Source organism: Dendroctonus ponderosae, unplaced genomic scaffold (assembly GCF_020466585.1).
Source record: "Dendroctonus ponderosae isolate FM_Combo_2020 unplaced genomic scaffold, Dpon_F_20191213v2 Dpon_F_20191213_1, whole genome shotgun sequence".
NCBI classification, from domain to species: domain Eukaryota; kingdom Metazoa; phylum Arthropoda; class Insecta; order Coleoptera; family Curculionidae; genus Dendroctonus; species Dendroctonus ponderosae.
The window spans coordinates 38,442,937-38,457,461 of record NW_026017110.1 but is presented as its reverse complement, the minus strand read 5'-3'; the positions used below and the strand labels follow the sequence as shown (position 1 = coordinate 38,457,461).

General features: G+C 34.7%; 1 protein-coding gene across 5 annotated transcripts in view; it reads right to left on the bottom strand.

The window, feature by feature from the left end:
* LOC109541567 (protein couch potato) overlaps window positions 1-14,525 on the bottom strand; it is a 408,542-nt gene that overhangs the window by 9,531 nt on the left and 384,486 nt on the right. For 4 of the 5 annotated variants that reach the window (XM_048661257.1, XM_048661259.1, XM_048661258.1 and 1 more), the window contains exon 7: window positions 7,263-7,477. Coding sequence is in view for 1 of the 5 variants with exons in the window: in XM_048661261.1 (XP_048517218.1) it covers window positions 1,259-1,484; window positions 7,263-7,477 (441 nt within the window). In the remaining 4 variants the exon portion in view is untranslated. Of the gene's footprint in view, window positions 1-1,258; window positions 1,485-7,262; window positions 7,478-14,525 lie in introns of all 5 variants that reach the window. The other variant, XM_048661261.1, reaches the window with a different exon arrangement.

The following is a 14,525-nucleotide window of genomic DNA, read 5'->3' as shown; positions in this document are numbered from 1 at the left end:
GTTAACGTATGCGTTTCCGACCCAGTTATCCATCAAACGTTAAAAAGGAAAAAAAATATTGGATGCATAAAGTGAGATGCCCTTATACGAATAGTCTATTAGTTAGAGAGAGAGAGTTAACATCAAACCCTCGAAGGTTCTAAAACATAAGCACCGCCACCACATGTGCACGTTTTGACCATTTGGGTTGCCTACTACCCTACATGTCTTTGCTTATGATTTGCATTCGCTTTCAATTTCGTTTGTTATTGTTCTTGACCGATCTTCTCAAACACTTTCAATGGAGCATGTACAGATGAAAAAAAAACAACCCGCAAACAATTTGAAAATTTAGTTTTTTAGAGTTTGTGGACAAAAATAAAGTTTATTTTCAAGACCATTTGTTAATTGTTCTAATAAAGCTAACCTTATGAGACCACCAAAAGACATATTTTCGTTTTAAATTTAAAACTAATTATAGCTAAAACACAAAATTACGCTCTGATTAAACACAATTGTTTAATTTATTCCTCCGAGCTTAACTTCGAGGGACGCACGTTAAGTTCGATAGCGGCATGTGATTTGATGCTGTTATTCTGAAGCACTATTTCTTAATATAACGTTCGTCCATAGCGTGCGCCTGTTATAATATAAAGGTTTTACTGATACAACACACCAGTTGGAGCCACATAACGTGTTTGACGGATAACATGCACGTTAAAGTTAACGTGAGTGATACAGCACAGGGCTGATTACCAGATATAAGAAACATTTTATAGAAATGCGACTCCTAGTTCGGGACTGCTCGATCTACCGCTTGGAACTACTGTTGTGAAGTAGAGATTTCATAACCCGCACCATTTCTGTATCTCTCTTTCTCGACATCGATTCTTCAATCAAAATATTTACTATATAATTTTGGATTGCGTCTGAGAATTTGTAATTTAACGTAAAAATTCGTTTCTGTTTAAGCTAGCCGCTCCCAATTTTCTAAAATTTAATGAGTTTAATGAGTAGATGTGTTCACAGGTCAACTAAAATATGCAGACGTTACTGCAAATTAGAAAAAATGTGGCTAATTGTCTCAGGTTCTCATTCATACAAGTCCACTGTTTTATTATCGTAGCTTGGTTAGCTCAGGCCTACTAAACTAGGTGAGTTATTGACAATCTAAAATAAATGTTATTGCACCTGTTATCTTCTACTGAGTGATATTCTAATGTGCACGGGTAGTCAAAAAGGTGACATGCCCTACTAAGTAATCAAACAGGGAACCGACCTCTGCAGCCATCGCCATTTTGCTCCTAGCATACTCAATTCGAATAGGCCCGCGATCTGAAGATAGGAGGAAGGAACCTTGAAGCTGGGCCATCACATGTGTGGCACCCTCCACATCCCGGTATTCGACGAAGGCAACTGGCGTGGCACCGGTCTGGCCAGTTATGCCATTTGGTTGGCTTCCCTGCTTGTTGACGTGCACGCGGAGGCGGCAGAAGCCGGGGAAGCTGTGCAAGAAAGATCAGTGCTCAGCTGCTTGGTGAATGGCAGGGCGTACCAAATAAAGAGGGCCAGGGTTGAACATAAATTATACTTATATTACGAATGTCAATTTTGTCCAGCAACTGCATCAAGCAACTCATGGTCTATAGGTTAACCAAGTGAGCTACTAATAAGCAGCTGCTGGACGGCAGCTCTTATACTAGAACCATAATTTGGGAACCAACACATGGCACTCCTTATTAGGGTACAACTTTGGGTGAGTCGTGCGTTGTAATCTCAAAATCCACATCTCGAAAAACGTAACTGCGATTAATGGTCAAAAATATTCAAAGAATTACCTTTTTTTGAAATACCAGGAGAATGATACAATGTATTTTAATGAAACTCCGCGTCAGTTTGTTCCTATGTAAGACTCATGGCTTGATGAAGCAGCTGAGTTCAACCGCTTTTAGGTGACTGCCAATAATTTTATTTTATTAATAACAGGCAAGGACCAGGTGGAAAATTTTGTTGAAGTTCCAACTTTAAACAAAAATTAAACTCACACGAAAATCATGGAAATGATAACATGGTGATGCAGTTTAAGGGTGGAAAACGGTTTTCTGCGATTTGCGGCCAAACGTGACCTCCTAGCACGAAACGTTCAATGGCAGAGTTGTAGATGAAAAAGAAATCTAAAATTTTCGCATCTAAGAATTTTTGATATAACCTTAAATTAACCGTCAAAATGGCGAAACACATTTTTTTCAGAATTAAACTTTTTTCTCGCGCATAAATGATTTCATTTACATGAGTATGTTTAGAAGGATGTTTTTTTTGGTGCTAAATAATAAATGGACTAGTTTTCGAGTTATTTAGATACATTTTTAGGAAAAACTACCCTTATCTTCCACAAACAACTGTCTTGGCCTTTTTTATTATTTCGAAAGTGTATTAATGGTCACTTAAATCGTTCCGATGCTTTAAAAGGGTGTTTGCGACTTGATGGTCGATTTATCGTTAAATCGCTTAAAGTTGCATCAGTAGTAGGCCTGAGCAACAAATTTTTGTGAATATAAAAATTACAAAGAGCAGGTGGAAAATGTTGCTTATCTTACAACTTTAAGAAAAGAAAAATTTTAAACGTAAAAACACTGGAAGTGGTGAAATGGCGATGCACCTTACAGGTTGATCTTTAATTTTAACGGTTTTTTGCGATATGAGGCAAAACGTGATTTCCTACCGTAAAACGTTTTATGCAAAAGTTGTAAATAATAAAAAATGTAAAACTGTCGTATTTAACACTTTTTGACATAACTTCAAAATAACGGTCCAAATGCCAAAAAAAAACAATTTTTCGGTATATCATATGTCACCCATAAATTATTTAATTTATATAAATATCTGCAAAATTACATATTTTTGGCTGATAAATAAGCATTATTTTTTCGTAGTTCAGCATACGACTAGTTTTCGAGTTATGTCATTTTACGAAAAGACGGTGTCTCTGTCCACAGGTTGAAGAAACTACAGGTTCCTAATATTATAGTGGTTCATAAATAATTCGAATTCTGTTAATTTCAGCACATATGTAAGCCTTCATACTTTTTCATTCATAATTAAATGGCGGATCAGATTGCGCAGCGAAAATATAACAAGCTCAGCAATAACACAACATTTCTATATTTTACACAACACATTTTCTTGTATCTGCTATAATTTACGAGATATATGACTGGTTCTTTCAAATGAGCCAACCTTTATACAGGGTGCCCGGTAATTACAAGATCAAAAGGATACTTTTAACGTCAACAAATAGTTGATTGATTTGAATTTGACTAAAATAAGCTACTATAATTTTTGATATGGGCGCATTAACTGTGCAAGAAAAAATTGAAATTATTTTTGTATACGGAGAAGCCGACCAATATACTTTTAATAAACAAATAGATGTTTTGTTGATTTGGAGGTACATATTTGATTTTCATCATCAAACAATTTTTGGACTGGATATTTCTCTAACATTAATAGATGCTATTGGTCACACTAAAGTTTTAAGCGTTTCAATAAAATAATAGTTCAGCAGATCTAAAGCAAAAAAATTGACAATTGATGGATTACAACGCCACCTGTCAAAATCGAAGAAAATGTTTTAGATAAATTATTCCCAGTTTTTGACGTACTATTCGAATCTTCAATAAAATGTTATGGTTACCATTTCTCAAGTTCGATACCTGCCTAGCCTACAAGGTCGAAGTAGGCGTTGTTTTTCTGACACGAATAAACTTCCCCCTCCCAGATATTAACTTCTTATTTGCAACATTTTTTCCTCGGATCACTCGTTTCCGAAATATTTAAGCGTTTCAAGATAAAAAACCACCCTGTATATATAATATATATAATTTTCGATTTATAGTTAAAATCTATAAATCGCTTGACAGATGATTTATTGACAAGAACATTATCACTTGCTACGACGTTTGCAGTTAATGTCTGAAATTAATAAATAGCAAGGAAACAGAAATCATTTTTTGGCGCAAAACTATGAATGCACTCAAGAATTCATCACTTTTCTAAAGTGCACGGACGCGGTTATTTCATCAAAACATGAGGTTTGCGTAAGAACAAATTCACAGCGAGTTTCATGAAAATCCATATTACCATTCTCCCGATATTTCAGAAAAGATAATTTTTTTAAAGAACTTTGACCATCAGTAGCAGCGGAGCTAGACATTTTTTCTTAGTAAAAGTTAGTCAGTTCGTCTTCTTTTGCTCGAAATAATATCATGGTATACGATCTTTTGATCATGTGCTTACGGGACACCCTCTATATAAAAATGCAATCGATCTGTCTAAAAATACATGGAGTGTTCCATTTAATTTCTCTTTAATTCTTTATTTTAAATTTCACATTTTGAATGTTTGAGTAATAATAAACAACTTTTGTATTTACCACTTTTCGCCATTGTTTTAAATAAATTATCTAGGGGGGTAAATTATTATGCGGAAACACCCTGTCGATCAGCAACGTGATCAGATCTCCGTTATTTCGCAGCTAAGTTCCATTGTAGAGTTAAACAAATTTGTTGAAGCTCAAACTTATTAAGTGAACTGCAATATCTAGTCGCAAGGAAAATGTGGCAATTTTAATAAAAAGGAGATAGAAACATTTTTTCAGCTTGTCAAAATGTTGTTCTACAATCATTAATTAAAAATATGGTTTGTTTTTATATACTGCTAAGAAAGTATTAACTTGGGAATTGTCGGAAAATGCTTGCTACGGCGATTGATTGATTCAAGAAAGCAAACAGCTCTTGAGGTTTCTTTACAAAGACCTACTCACTTATGAACTATAAAAGCAATACATACTATTTTCATTAGTAACCCATAGAAGGGATCATCTGGGATTATCTTCAAAAATTGGACTCTTCTTGTTTTATGTGCGATGAATATCATTTTTAAACCACACCTATAGAGAATAGATTACGTGATGCAGAACTTGAATTATATTCTCTCTCCCAAATGATAACAAAATGTCACAAATTTTCCAGTTCGAATGAATATACTAGCTTTGCTTGAACCACCGTGTAGCATTATTTTAAAGAGAATATATCCGAAGCTTTTTAAGATTTTCTTGAAAACAGGTGCCAAAATTGTAGAAGTGAAAAAATGTAGTAAGATGAAAACTTAAGCTAATGAAAATATAGTGAAGATCTAGATTTTTTGGACCTATTTCTTGGAAAAGTAAAAATTCGGAATCATCGAGTATCATTTAACTATTTTTTCGAAAAATTTCTATAGCATAAGACATGATATATCCGCTATCACAATAATAAAACATATGTATGTAAAATATTCATTACAGAATAAAGTTTTTAAGCTAAAAGTCTGTCTATTACCGAAACTTGCGTTTAACTTGCAGCGCTTTTTGTAGTTGGTTTTTAGTCAACTACTAGTAAAACAAGAATTAGGGAACGATATCTATTTAAGCAAGTATTTGCATTGCTTAATGAAACCCCGTGGTATTTAAAATTAATCCCTGAATTTGCTTAATTTTACCACAAAATCCCCTTTCGTCGGTAAGATTTTGAGACAATAAAAGAAGATAATTGTGGGAAAATTCGAGATGTGGATTTTTCGCGTGCTTCAGCCAGCACAAACTATTTACAATAACATTATAATTGGTGTCGATGCTGCTAAGGAAATATTAGAACCAGATAAGAATGTTGAATGTGAATGTTTATATGAATTAAACCATATTAAGAGAAAAGTATTTGTTTTGACTTAAATAGTATTACTTTTTCAAAGCGAGCTTTTAAAACAATTTAGGTGAGTCTCCGTATAACCAGGCTAAAAATGGATCAAGTGTATATAATAAGATAATAAACTAGCTAAAAAGTTAAAATTTAGCATTTAAGGGCTACTCATGACAAATTAAGACATACGTTTTTGTTATTTTGAGAAAGTGTTTAAACTGAGCTTTTTTTGCATTTTAAAACAATAATTTAAAGTTTACACTCACAGGGGCATGTGCTACATTTGTACTAGGTCATTTTAAAAACCAAATTTAAAACTTTTTAAACTATTAAAAACAACGGATACGGTACTGACTGACGCTGAGCGTTCTAGCTTTGTTGCGAAAGATAGTGGCGCTTCAACGAATTGAACACGACCGCCCAAAATAGATGCTCAAGCGAAACTTTTTTTGCCTCTTTTTTTCTTTTTTCAATTTCAATAACTGTATCGTCGTAAATTCATGTCATTGATTGTAGTAGTTTTCGATACAAAGGCGAAAAACGGATTTTCGCCCTCGTCTCAAACAACATTTTTTATTCGGGTGAAAAAAAAATCATAACACGAACTTATGATTCAGTTATAGATAATACAGTTATAACAGAACCGTTATAGATAATAAATAAAACAATCCAAAAATAAAAAGCGTCAACTTCATATTTAAAATTTGATGTCAATGCCATTTTTGAAATTGTCATGTTTCAGACGTTTGTAATTTTTCAAAACCGTACTTTTGTAAGCATATACAAGTAAAACAATGAGTTTTGAAAAATCAAGTGCTGCTTTTACGGTATGGTGTTTGTATAAGACGCATATGAATGAAATTTGCGCTATTTAAAAAAAATCGTGTTTAGATTTTGGCAACATCGGTGAGCGCAGAAACATAGACTATTTGAACGAGTTTGAGACTGAACTTGTAACAAAGTTATAATTTAAAAATTGTATGTAAACTTTAAATTATGATCAATAGTTGTCTATAAACCTACGCAATTCATTAAAAAAGCCGGTCGGTTACCTTTTAATGAAAATACTTTAATAGTAGTTTTCGATACAAGGGCGAAAAGTGTCGTTTTTCGAACGACGACGGCGTTTGACAGCCGATACGAAGGCGAGGGTGTCAACCTGTCAGAAGTCAATCAATTTTACCACTGAACTATTTCTTAGCAACATCGACTTATCAATCTCTACTAAGTTATGAAGGTGCAAAAAAGTATTGTGCTTCGTGACAAATGCTTTGGCAAGACTAGGCACCGCATCATGTAACAGTTTAAATCAAACATGCTGAACCCAAAAACAAGATGGAATTTTAACTGAAATTGGGCAGAATATTTAAAATTCCCAAAGTATTAAAGATTCTAATATAAGGGTGTTTAAACAAATGATTGATTCGAATTTGCATTAATACGCTCACAACCATTTCACTAACAAAGTATTCTGGAGGTTAACCTCTACGACGTTAACTAATTTTCAGTAACGAACCGTGTGGTACTGGAAGTTGTAATATTACTGACCTGGCAAATATCTCCTTCAGTTCATGCTCAGAGACGAACTGGCCCAAATTGGCTACAAATAGAGTAGAACAGGGGGGATTGTTCATCCCCATACCCGGTTGAGAGGAGCCGGAGCCCACTGGTGATGCCAGAGCTGGGCTAGGCAGAAAATGAGGCAACGAAGCCGCCGCATGCATCGACGTCAACGAAGTGGGATGAGGCAATGTCATTGGTGGCTGTGTTGAAAAAAAAATATTAGAACATCTATCAGTAAAAACAATTAATCACTAGCTTTAAATTTGTAATTCTAGAATTGCTCTAGACGCTTTACATACAACTTATTGGAAACTTTTCGTCGGGCATCAACATCAAAATAGTTAATTCACCTTACAGATTGGACTGAAAAATTGCACATATTGCCGGGCTCAAAAATTAACAAAACTCGTCTTGAATAATTAAATTAAAATCTATTTGAAAGATAATGCTAATTTTCGAGACCTCACTTGTCACGGCTAATCGACATATTTTGGTAAAACTTTCAATCAAATGCTGAACTGAATCTGAAGGTTTTAATAAATAGAAGACAAATTGCTTACTTGCCAACGCGTCAAACCATTAGCAAATTGCAATTTCAAAAGGCTACTTAACAGTGAGAATTAATAGAGTATACTCCCAAAGCTTTCATTTAGATTACTCTGTATTTGTACAATGTACTAACTGCTTACAGAAACATCAAGCTTTACGGAAAATGAGTGGACAAAATTCTGCATTAAAAAAGTTACAGAAATTCCAAAATGCCATTTGTTTCTCATAATAGATAACCCATTTTAATGGCTCAATAGACTTACTCAAACTTCAAAAACACATATTTTATTACATTGAACTAATCTAATTTTGGGAATTACAAAATACGACTTATCCTATCTTTTAAAAATGGCGCTTTATAAGTGACCGCCCACCACATCAATGGACTTTTCAAGATTCATGATTTCAACATGACTTCAGAACACGAAAGGATCAATGACACAGTGAATTTAAGTTCCTCTAGATTTTCTGAACCAGCATCAAAAGTATTCGTCATGAAATAGCCAGAGCGTAAAAGGCCGGAAAGGCAGTTTATATCCACAAATAGTAAGATAAAGCGCTTATTACACACTTTTCGAACAACTCTCATATAGTTTTTAACGGTGAGTATAGTAGTATAGTAGGTGAGTTTTTAACACTATAAGCTGTTGCATCTTCGATGGAATGACAACGCATTATTTTCCGCTGCCCTTATTTCTAATCAAGAAAAAAACTACACTAGCACATTGACGTAACGCCCATACGTTGCTGACGTTACTATTAGAGTAGTGTGTCCATCTTCAATAAAATAAAAACCATTGATGTCAAACGATCCTACCGCACACTGGTTGGTATGGAGTCATTCAAAACATTTTTTCAGCTTTTCAACATCGCTATTTTGTTGACAATACATAGTTTACATGGCAAATACGGATTTCTTAAACAAAAAATGTGTGGTTGGTTTACGGCGATTTTCCTCACAGTTTTCGAGATATTTTGTGATTTTTTGAACTTATTCAAATTGAATTCCCAATATTGTCGTAGTAGAAATATAACAAATTTTCGGATGAATAAATGACCGATATGATTTGTGTTTTAGCTCAAGAACATTTTAAATGCTGTAGAAAACTTTCGAAACATCAATAATTTTTGTCAATACGAAAATCATATATTTTAAATGTTAATGTATGCATGGAAGTCAGAGGAGTCCACGTTGAACAATTATTAGAAACCAAAATATCGTTGAAAATAGTTCGAAGCGTGAATAAAAAATACCATTAATGCTTGTTAAGTTTTCTTCTATTGAGAATAGAAGCTGAATATTTCTTTTATTTAAAGATTCAAGTAGAGTGACCTAGTTAAAAGATCAGTAAATGATTCAATGTGAAATATCTCCAAAACGATATGTCAAAGTTTTTGACATAAAACAAATACAGATTTTTTGAAGAGGGAATATCAGATTACAAGCAGAACGAGATGTTACCAACAGTCTATATTTTAAAACCCCAAAAAATTTACCAAAACACAAATTATTTTGTTAAAGCAAAACTAGTTAAGAATCTCTTAAATATAAGCAAATATTTTATTTACACTGTGGCACCTTGTACCTGGAAATCTATTAACTGTTAAGCAAGTACATTTTTATGTACAAATCTAATAATTTTAGATCATTACACCCATGATTATTCTTCGTTATATGCCAGTTCTCATTCAGCTTATGTTTTCAGTGCAGTTTATTAGTTTAATTTTTTTTTATTCTGTTCCGGCTATGTACCAAATTTGGACGACCAATAATTGGCCGCCTGTTCTGTTAAGAGTTTCATAAATTTAATGGTTGAATCTTCTATAAGGTATACCACTAGGAAACCGAACACAACCAAAATAATAAACAGAAATGAAGGAAAACGTGCTCAGGTGCGTATGTTGGAACGTCGTATCCGGGAGTGGCACATATTAGAAAATCCTCTTAGAAGTAGAAAAATACAAAATATATGTCTGTGCAGTATCAGATACCAAACCCAAGGGAAGTCGAGATACCAAATACTATGCATATATTTTCAAATACAACGGAAAGAAGACCCACGAAAGAGCCAACGCAGGGGTAGGCTTACTCATAAATAGCAAATGCGAACAAACCATAGAAGACACACTAAATATACGAAAGAATCATAAGAGTCGTACTAGATTGGGGTAAGGGCAAAATGCATATAATCAACGCATATGCGTCCGACGCCGGAAATACAGAGAAGATACTTCAAAATTCTACGAACAATTTCAACATGAATGCACACATCGGAAACAACGTCGTCGACAATGCAAAACAACGATTCAACAAACCCACCATGAACGTGAATGCAAAAGCTCTGGTGCCATTCTGTGCACAAACCGAAATGCGAATAAACAACATATACTTCGACCATTAGCCTCAACACAAGATAGCTTCGCCTTACTATCGAGGACCATCGCCTATGATAGACTGCATAATATCGAATAACGATGTACACCCATCGCAAAATCAGACGTTATTAACCTGACATCCGCTAATATGTAATCCGATCACGGCTTTGTTGTGGGGAAAATGCAACTTTATGTCCGAGAAGAGAGGTAACCACAAGACATCTACTTAGACAAAATTAACATAGAACTAACTCAAGACGAAAGTATCCGAGACGCAAGAAGCAGAGAATTAACGGAAGCAGCATAAGGTTTGAGGATAGCATTGAAACATCCTCGAATAAAGTAATTCATAACATAAAAGAAGCGGCGGAGGAAGCCCTAGGAAAGAGAAAGGTGAACAAGAACTCCAAACCTACGAAAACACATTGGCTGTAGACGGAAGTTAAAAAAATTGCAAAAAGAAAAAGAAGAGCATACAAGCAATACTTAAAAAATAGAACAGTGCAAGGATGTGCTCAATATAAAACCGTCAGAAACAGAGTGTGCACGACAAATAGAGACCTAAAAACTGAGTACTGGGCAAACTTTACAGCAGAAATGGAAAGATACCTACATGGATCCCAAAAAAAGATATGGGGGGCTGCTAAGGCGAAGAAAACGGAAATCAAATTTTGCGCACAGTCACAAGCAATTCACCTCTACGGAATCATTTAAGAGCTTATACCAAGAATAAGAGAACACCGTAAATGACACTACACCCCAGAAGGAGGGGACACTGAAATTAGTCCAGAATTTGCGGATGAGAACATCAAAAAGCTTACAAACATAAAAGCGCTAGACATGGATGAGATTCCGAATGAACTGCTCAAATATGGTAGCCGTGATCGAATCGCACATTTATCAGGCCTTTACTAGACAATTCTCGATAGGAGGACTGTTCGAGGAGAAGGGAAAAAGAGCATGCCATAAAACTATTCAGCCAAATCATTGTATCCACTCTGCCAGATTATATAGCAAAAAGCAAAGAATAACGAGGCTTTAGGAAAACCAGGTCCACGACTGATGCCGTATTCGTGGTGAAACAGCTAGATAAAAAATCAAAGAGCACTTTAAACCAGCATCCATGTGTTTCATTGGCCAACAAAAGCGTATGACCGAGTCAAGCTAAGGGACGAAAAAAAGGACTCGAAGATAGTAATATACGAAGAGAATTAGTGAACTGCCCAGAGAGCTAAATACCAACACAACGATGTAAATATTAGTCAATAACAACCGAATCGAAGCCCTATTCATATCAGCGGGAATTAGACAGGGAGATGCACTAATCCCACTGCTGTTTAACATGAATATCAATCGTATAATAAACGACCTAACAAGATACGACCGGGGGTTTAGGATGAACAAAGGGGAGGTACAGATAAGTCTCTGACGAAGCCGTTGTAGTAGCAGAAAGCGAGGACCTATTAGGTCGAGTAATGGAGGTGAGAGGCCAAGACACCAAAACCGCAATAGTACCAGGAGGCCTTCAAGATATAATCTGGAACAACAAATACGTGAACGGGGAGGCCAAGGTACGAATATACAAAATATGAGTCCGCCCAATAATGACTTGTGCGGCTGAAGCCCGAGCCGATACACAAGAACAGAAGCCATACTGAGAACAACAGAAATGACGCTGCTGAGGAACATAACCGGGCATTCGTTGAGGGATGAAATAGCTACCATGCACCGCTACTATAGATAGATGGATATGGTAAAGCAAAAGAGCACGGAATGAGTATGTCGTAAGGATAGAAGAAATATCACCGGCTAGTTAAGATAGCGAGAGACGGTCGACCAAGTTCTGACTAATCACGTCTTTGCACAGGATATAACAAATTTACTTACAAATAGTGTGCGTTTTCTTTAATAATGCATATAAATAATGCAAATAAAATCCACTGTTAAAAACAGGAACCCATATCTTTCAGGGTGTACAAACTATTTTAAAAACTTGCTGTTAAGTAAACTATTTCAAGTAATATACAGCGTGTTCCGTAACCACATGATCAAAAGGATACTGCGAGATTGTTTAGCTAAAAAGAACACAATCTGACCTAACTTTTATTAAGAAATAATGTCTGGCTCTTCTGCCATTGACGATCAAAGTTCTTCTAAAAGGTATGATTTTTGAAATATCTTTAGAATTTCGATAGATTTTAATGAAACTCGCAATGATTTTGTTCTATGTACGGCGTATAAAGCTACCGAAATCAACCCCTTTGGGTAAGAGCTAAATTTGTGACTATCTTGATACAAAAACTACCAGAACTTTTTACTTCATCACTGAAATCAACTAGTTTTTCTTTGCCTGGATCCACTAGTCATTTTTTGACATTTTTGTGCCCTTCCTAAAATATTGTAGTACTCATCATTTTTCTGCAAAAACATTTAGACATTAATAAATTTTTCGAATTAACAAAACTTAAATTAGGTTTTTTTTAATATAGAAAGGATGAATCATAAAATTTCAATAAAACTTCCGGTAGATTTGTGTCCTCCATCCATTTATGCAAATTCATATTTTCATAAAGATCCCGCGTTCAGATCCAAAGCTCGCTTTTTTTCGGCGAATTTCTAAGGAACACAATTCAGATGAAAACGCTGAAAAAAATAGACCGGCCTAAGTCTTGGACCATATCGGACAGTGAATACTTCGAAAATATTTGAAAATTAATTTACTATATATATTATTCTTATATATTATTTGATTAAATAATGTCGCAGAACCCTCTTTATCATCTGCTTACGGGACACTCTTTAGATAGGAACAAATATCTAGAAATACGAGATTCTGTGAACTGCTGCTTGCTAATGAGTTAAATGTTTAGCCTATTTGCAGGAAACCCATATGACTTGATACAACTCACTATCCTTATCAAATTTGGTTTGCAAATCTGTTTTCTCATTTTGTACTCTTCTTAACAATTTTCGCGTAACGTAGTTTATGTTACCATATTGTACAACGTCTTTGACACAAAACATAAGGTTTTTTGTATTCACCGCAAATTCTGCATAGAAAAGAGCTAATCCTTAACGGATGAGAATTGTATTTATGTGTGGCAAAACACCTCCCTCTCTGTCAGAAATCACTGTTCAGTCAATAAGGCTACAACACTACTACAACCCATTTAAGAGGAACTAAGATATTAATTTAATTAGCCCCTATTGTAAGCAACACAACGTCGGCGCCTTTACCAGCGTGCTTGCCATGATTGAAATGTAAATTTAATTAAATCGAAAATCATGTGCGAATTTAATGCCTTTATGGCGGCCGTTATTCTAGATGCGATTTAATTGCATTTGTTGGCTGAACCGGTTTGTATTGTTTGTAAATTTCATTGGCATTCCAATTCATTTCATCTTCATTAAACTGCTTCTAAATAACGGTGAAGCGGAGATCGATTTATGCACATTGTAAAATAACTTTCAAAATTTGAATAGTTTCCAGATAAATTTTCTATACAGGGTGTACGGGATGCCTTGCAAAAAATTAAATGATTTTACAGAAAAAACTAATGCATCAAGTTCATACATCACTATTCTGAAATAATAAAAGAACTTAACTTGTTAAATTTTATTGAATATTTTGTTTGCCTGTTCACCGATTTTTTTCCAGGTTGGCATACGTCCTAGAAATGATGATAATGTGTTGAATTGTCATCATTATTAAAATAAGAAGCAGTATTACTGGAGGAAACACATTTTTGCATATAACGCTCTTAAAGGATCACAGGGCGTAACGCCTATCGAAGATACTTTCGGACCGGAGTTGCAATACTCAATTGCTTTCTATTGTTGCACTGAACTACAGGGTGATTCAAAATTGGCGTCATTCCTTTTAAGAGGTGATAGAGGCTCCCTTGAGGAGTACGAGAAAAATATAGACAAATTTTTTTTCGAAATTTTCTAAAAGATATTAACAGTTGAAGATCGAATTTCAACTTTGTTATTAAGCATTATTTTCAAATTGTTCCATCATTAATTGGTAGCATATTGGAATTCTTAAGCATTCAAAAAGAAAAATTACCGTCTTTGCTTCAAATTGTGAAAATTTTTGATATCAAAAAAGTTCTCTTCTACAATTTTTTTATGAAAAAGCAGAGCGGCAATGATGTTTTTTGTCATTAACAGATAGTTACAGGTGAATAGCCCTTGTCAATAATAACAATAATTTGTCAAACTGTGAATAAACTTACTTTGAATTTCCTTTCACGAATTTGCTGATATGCGATTAGTTCAGGGGAAATGCTGCAGTAACATAGCAGAAGCTGAAAGAACTCA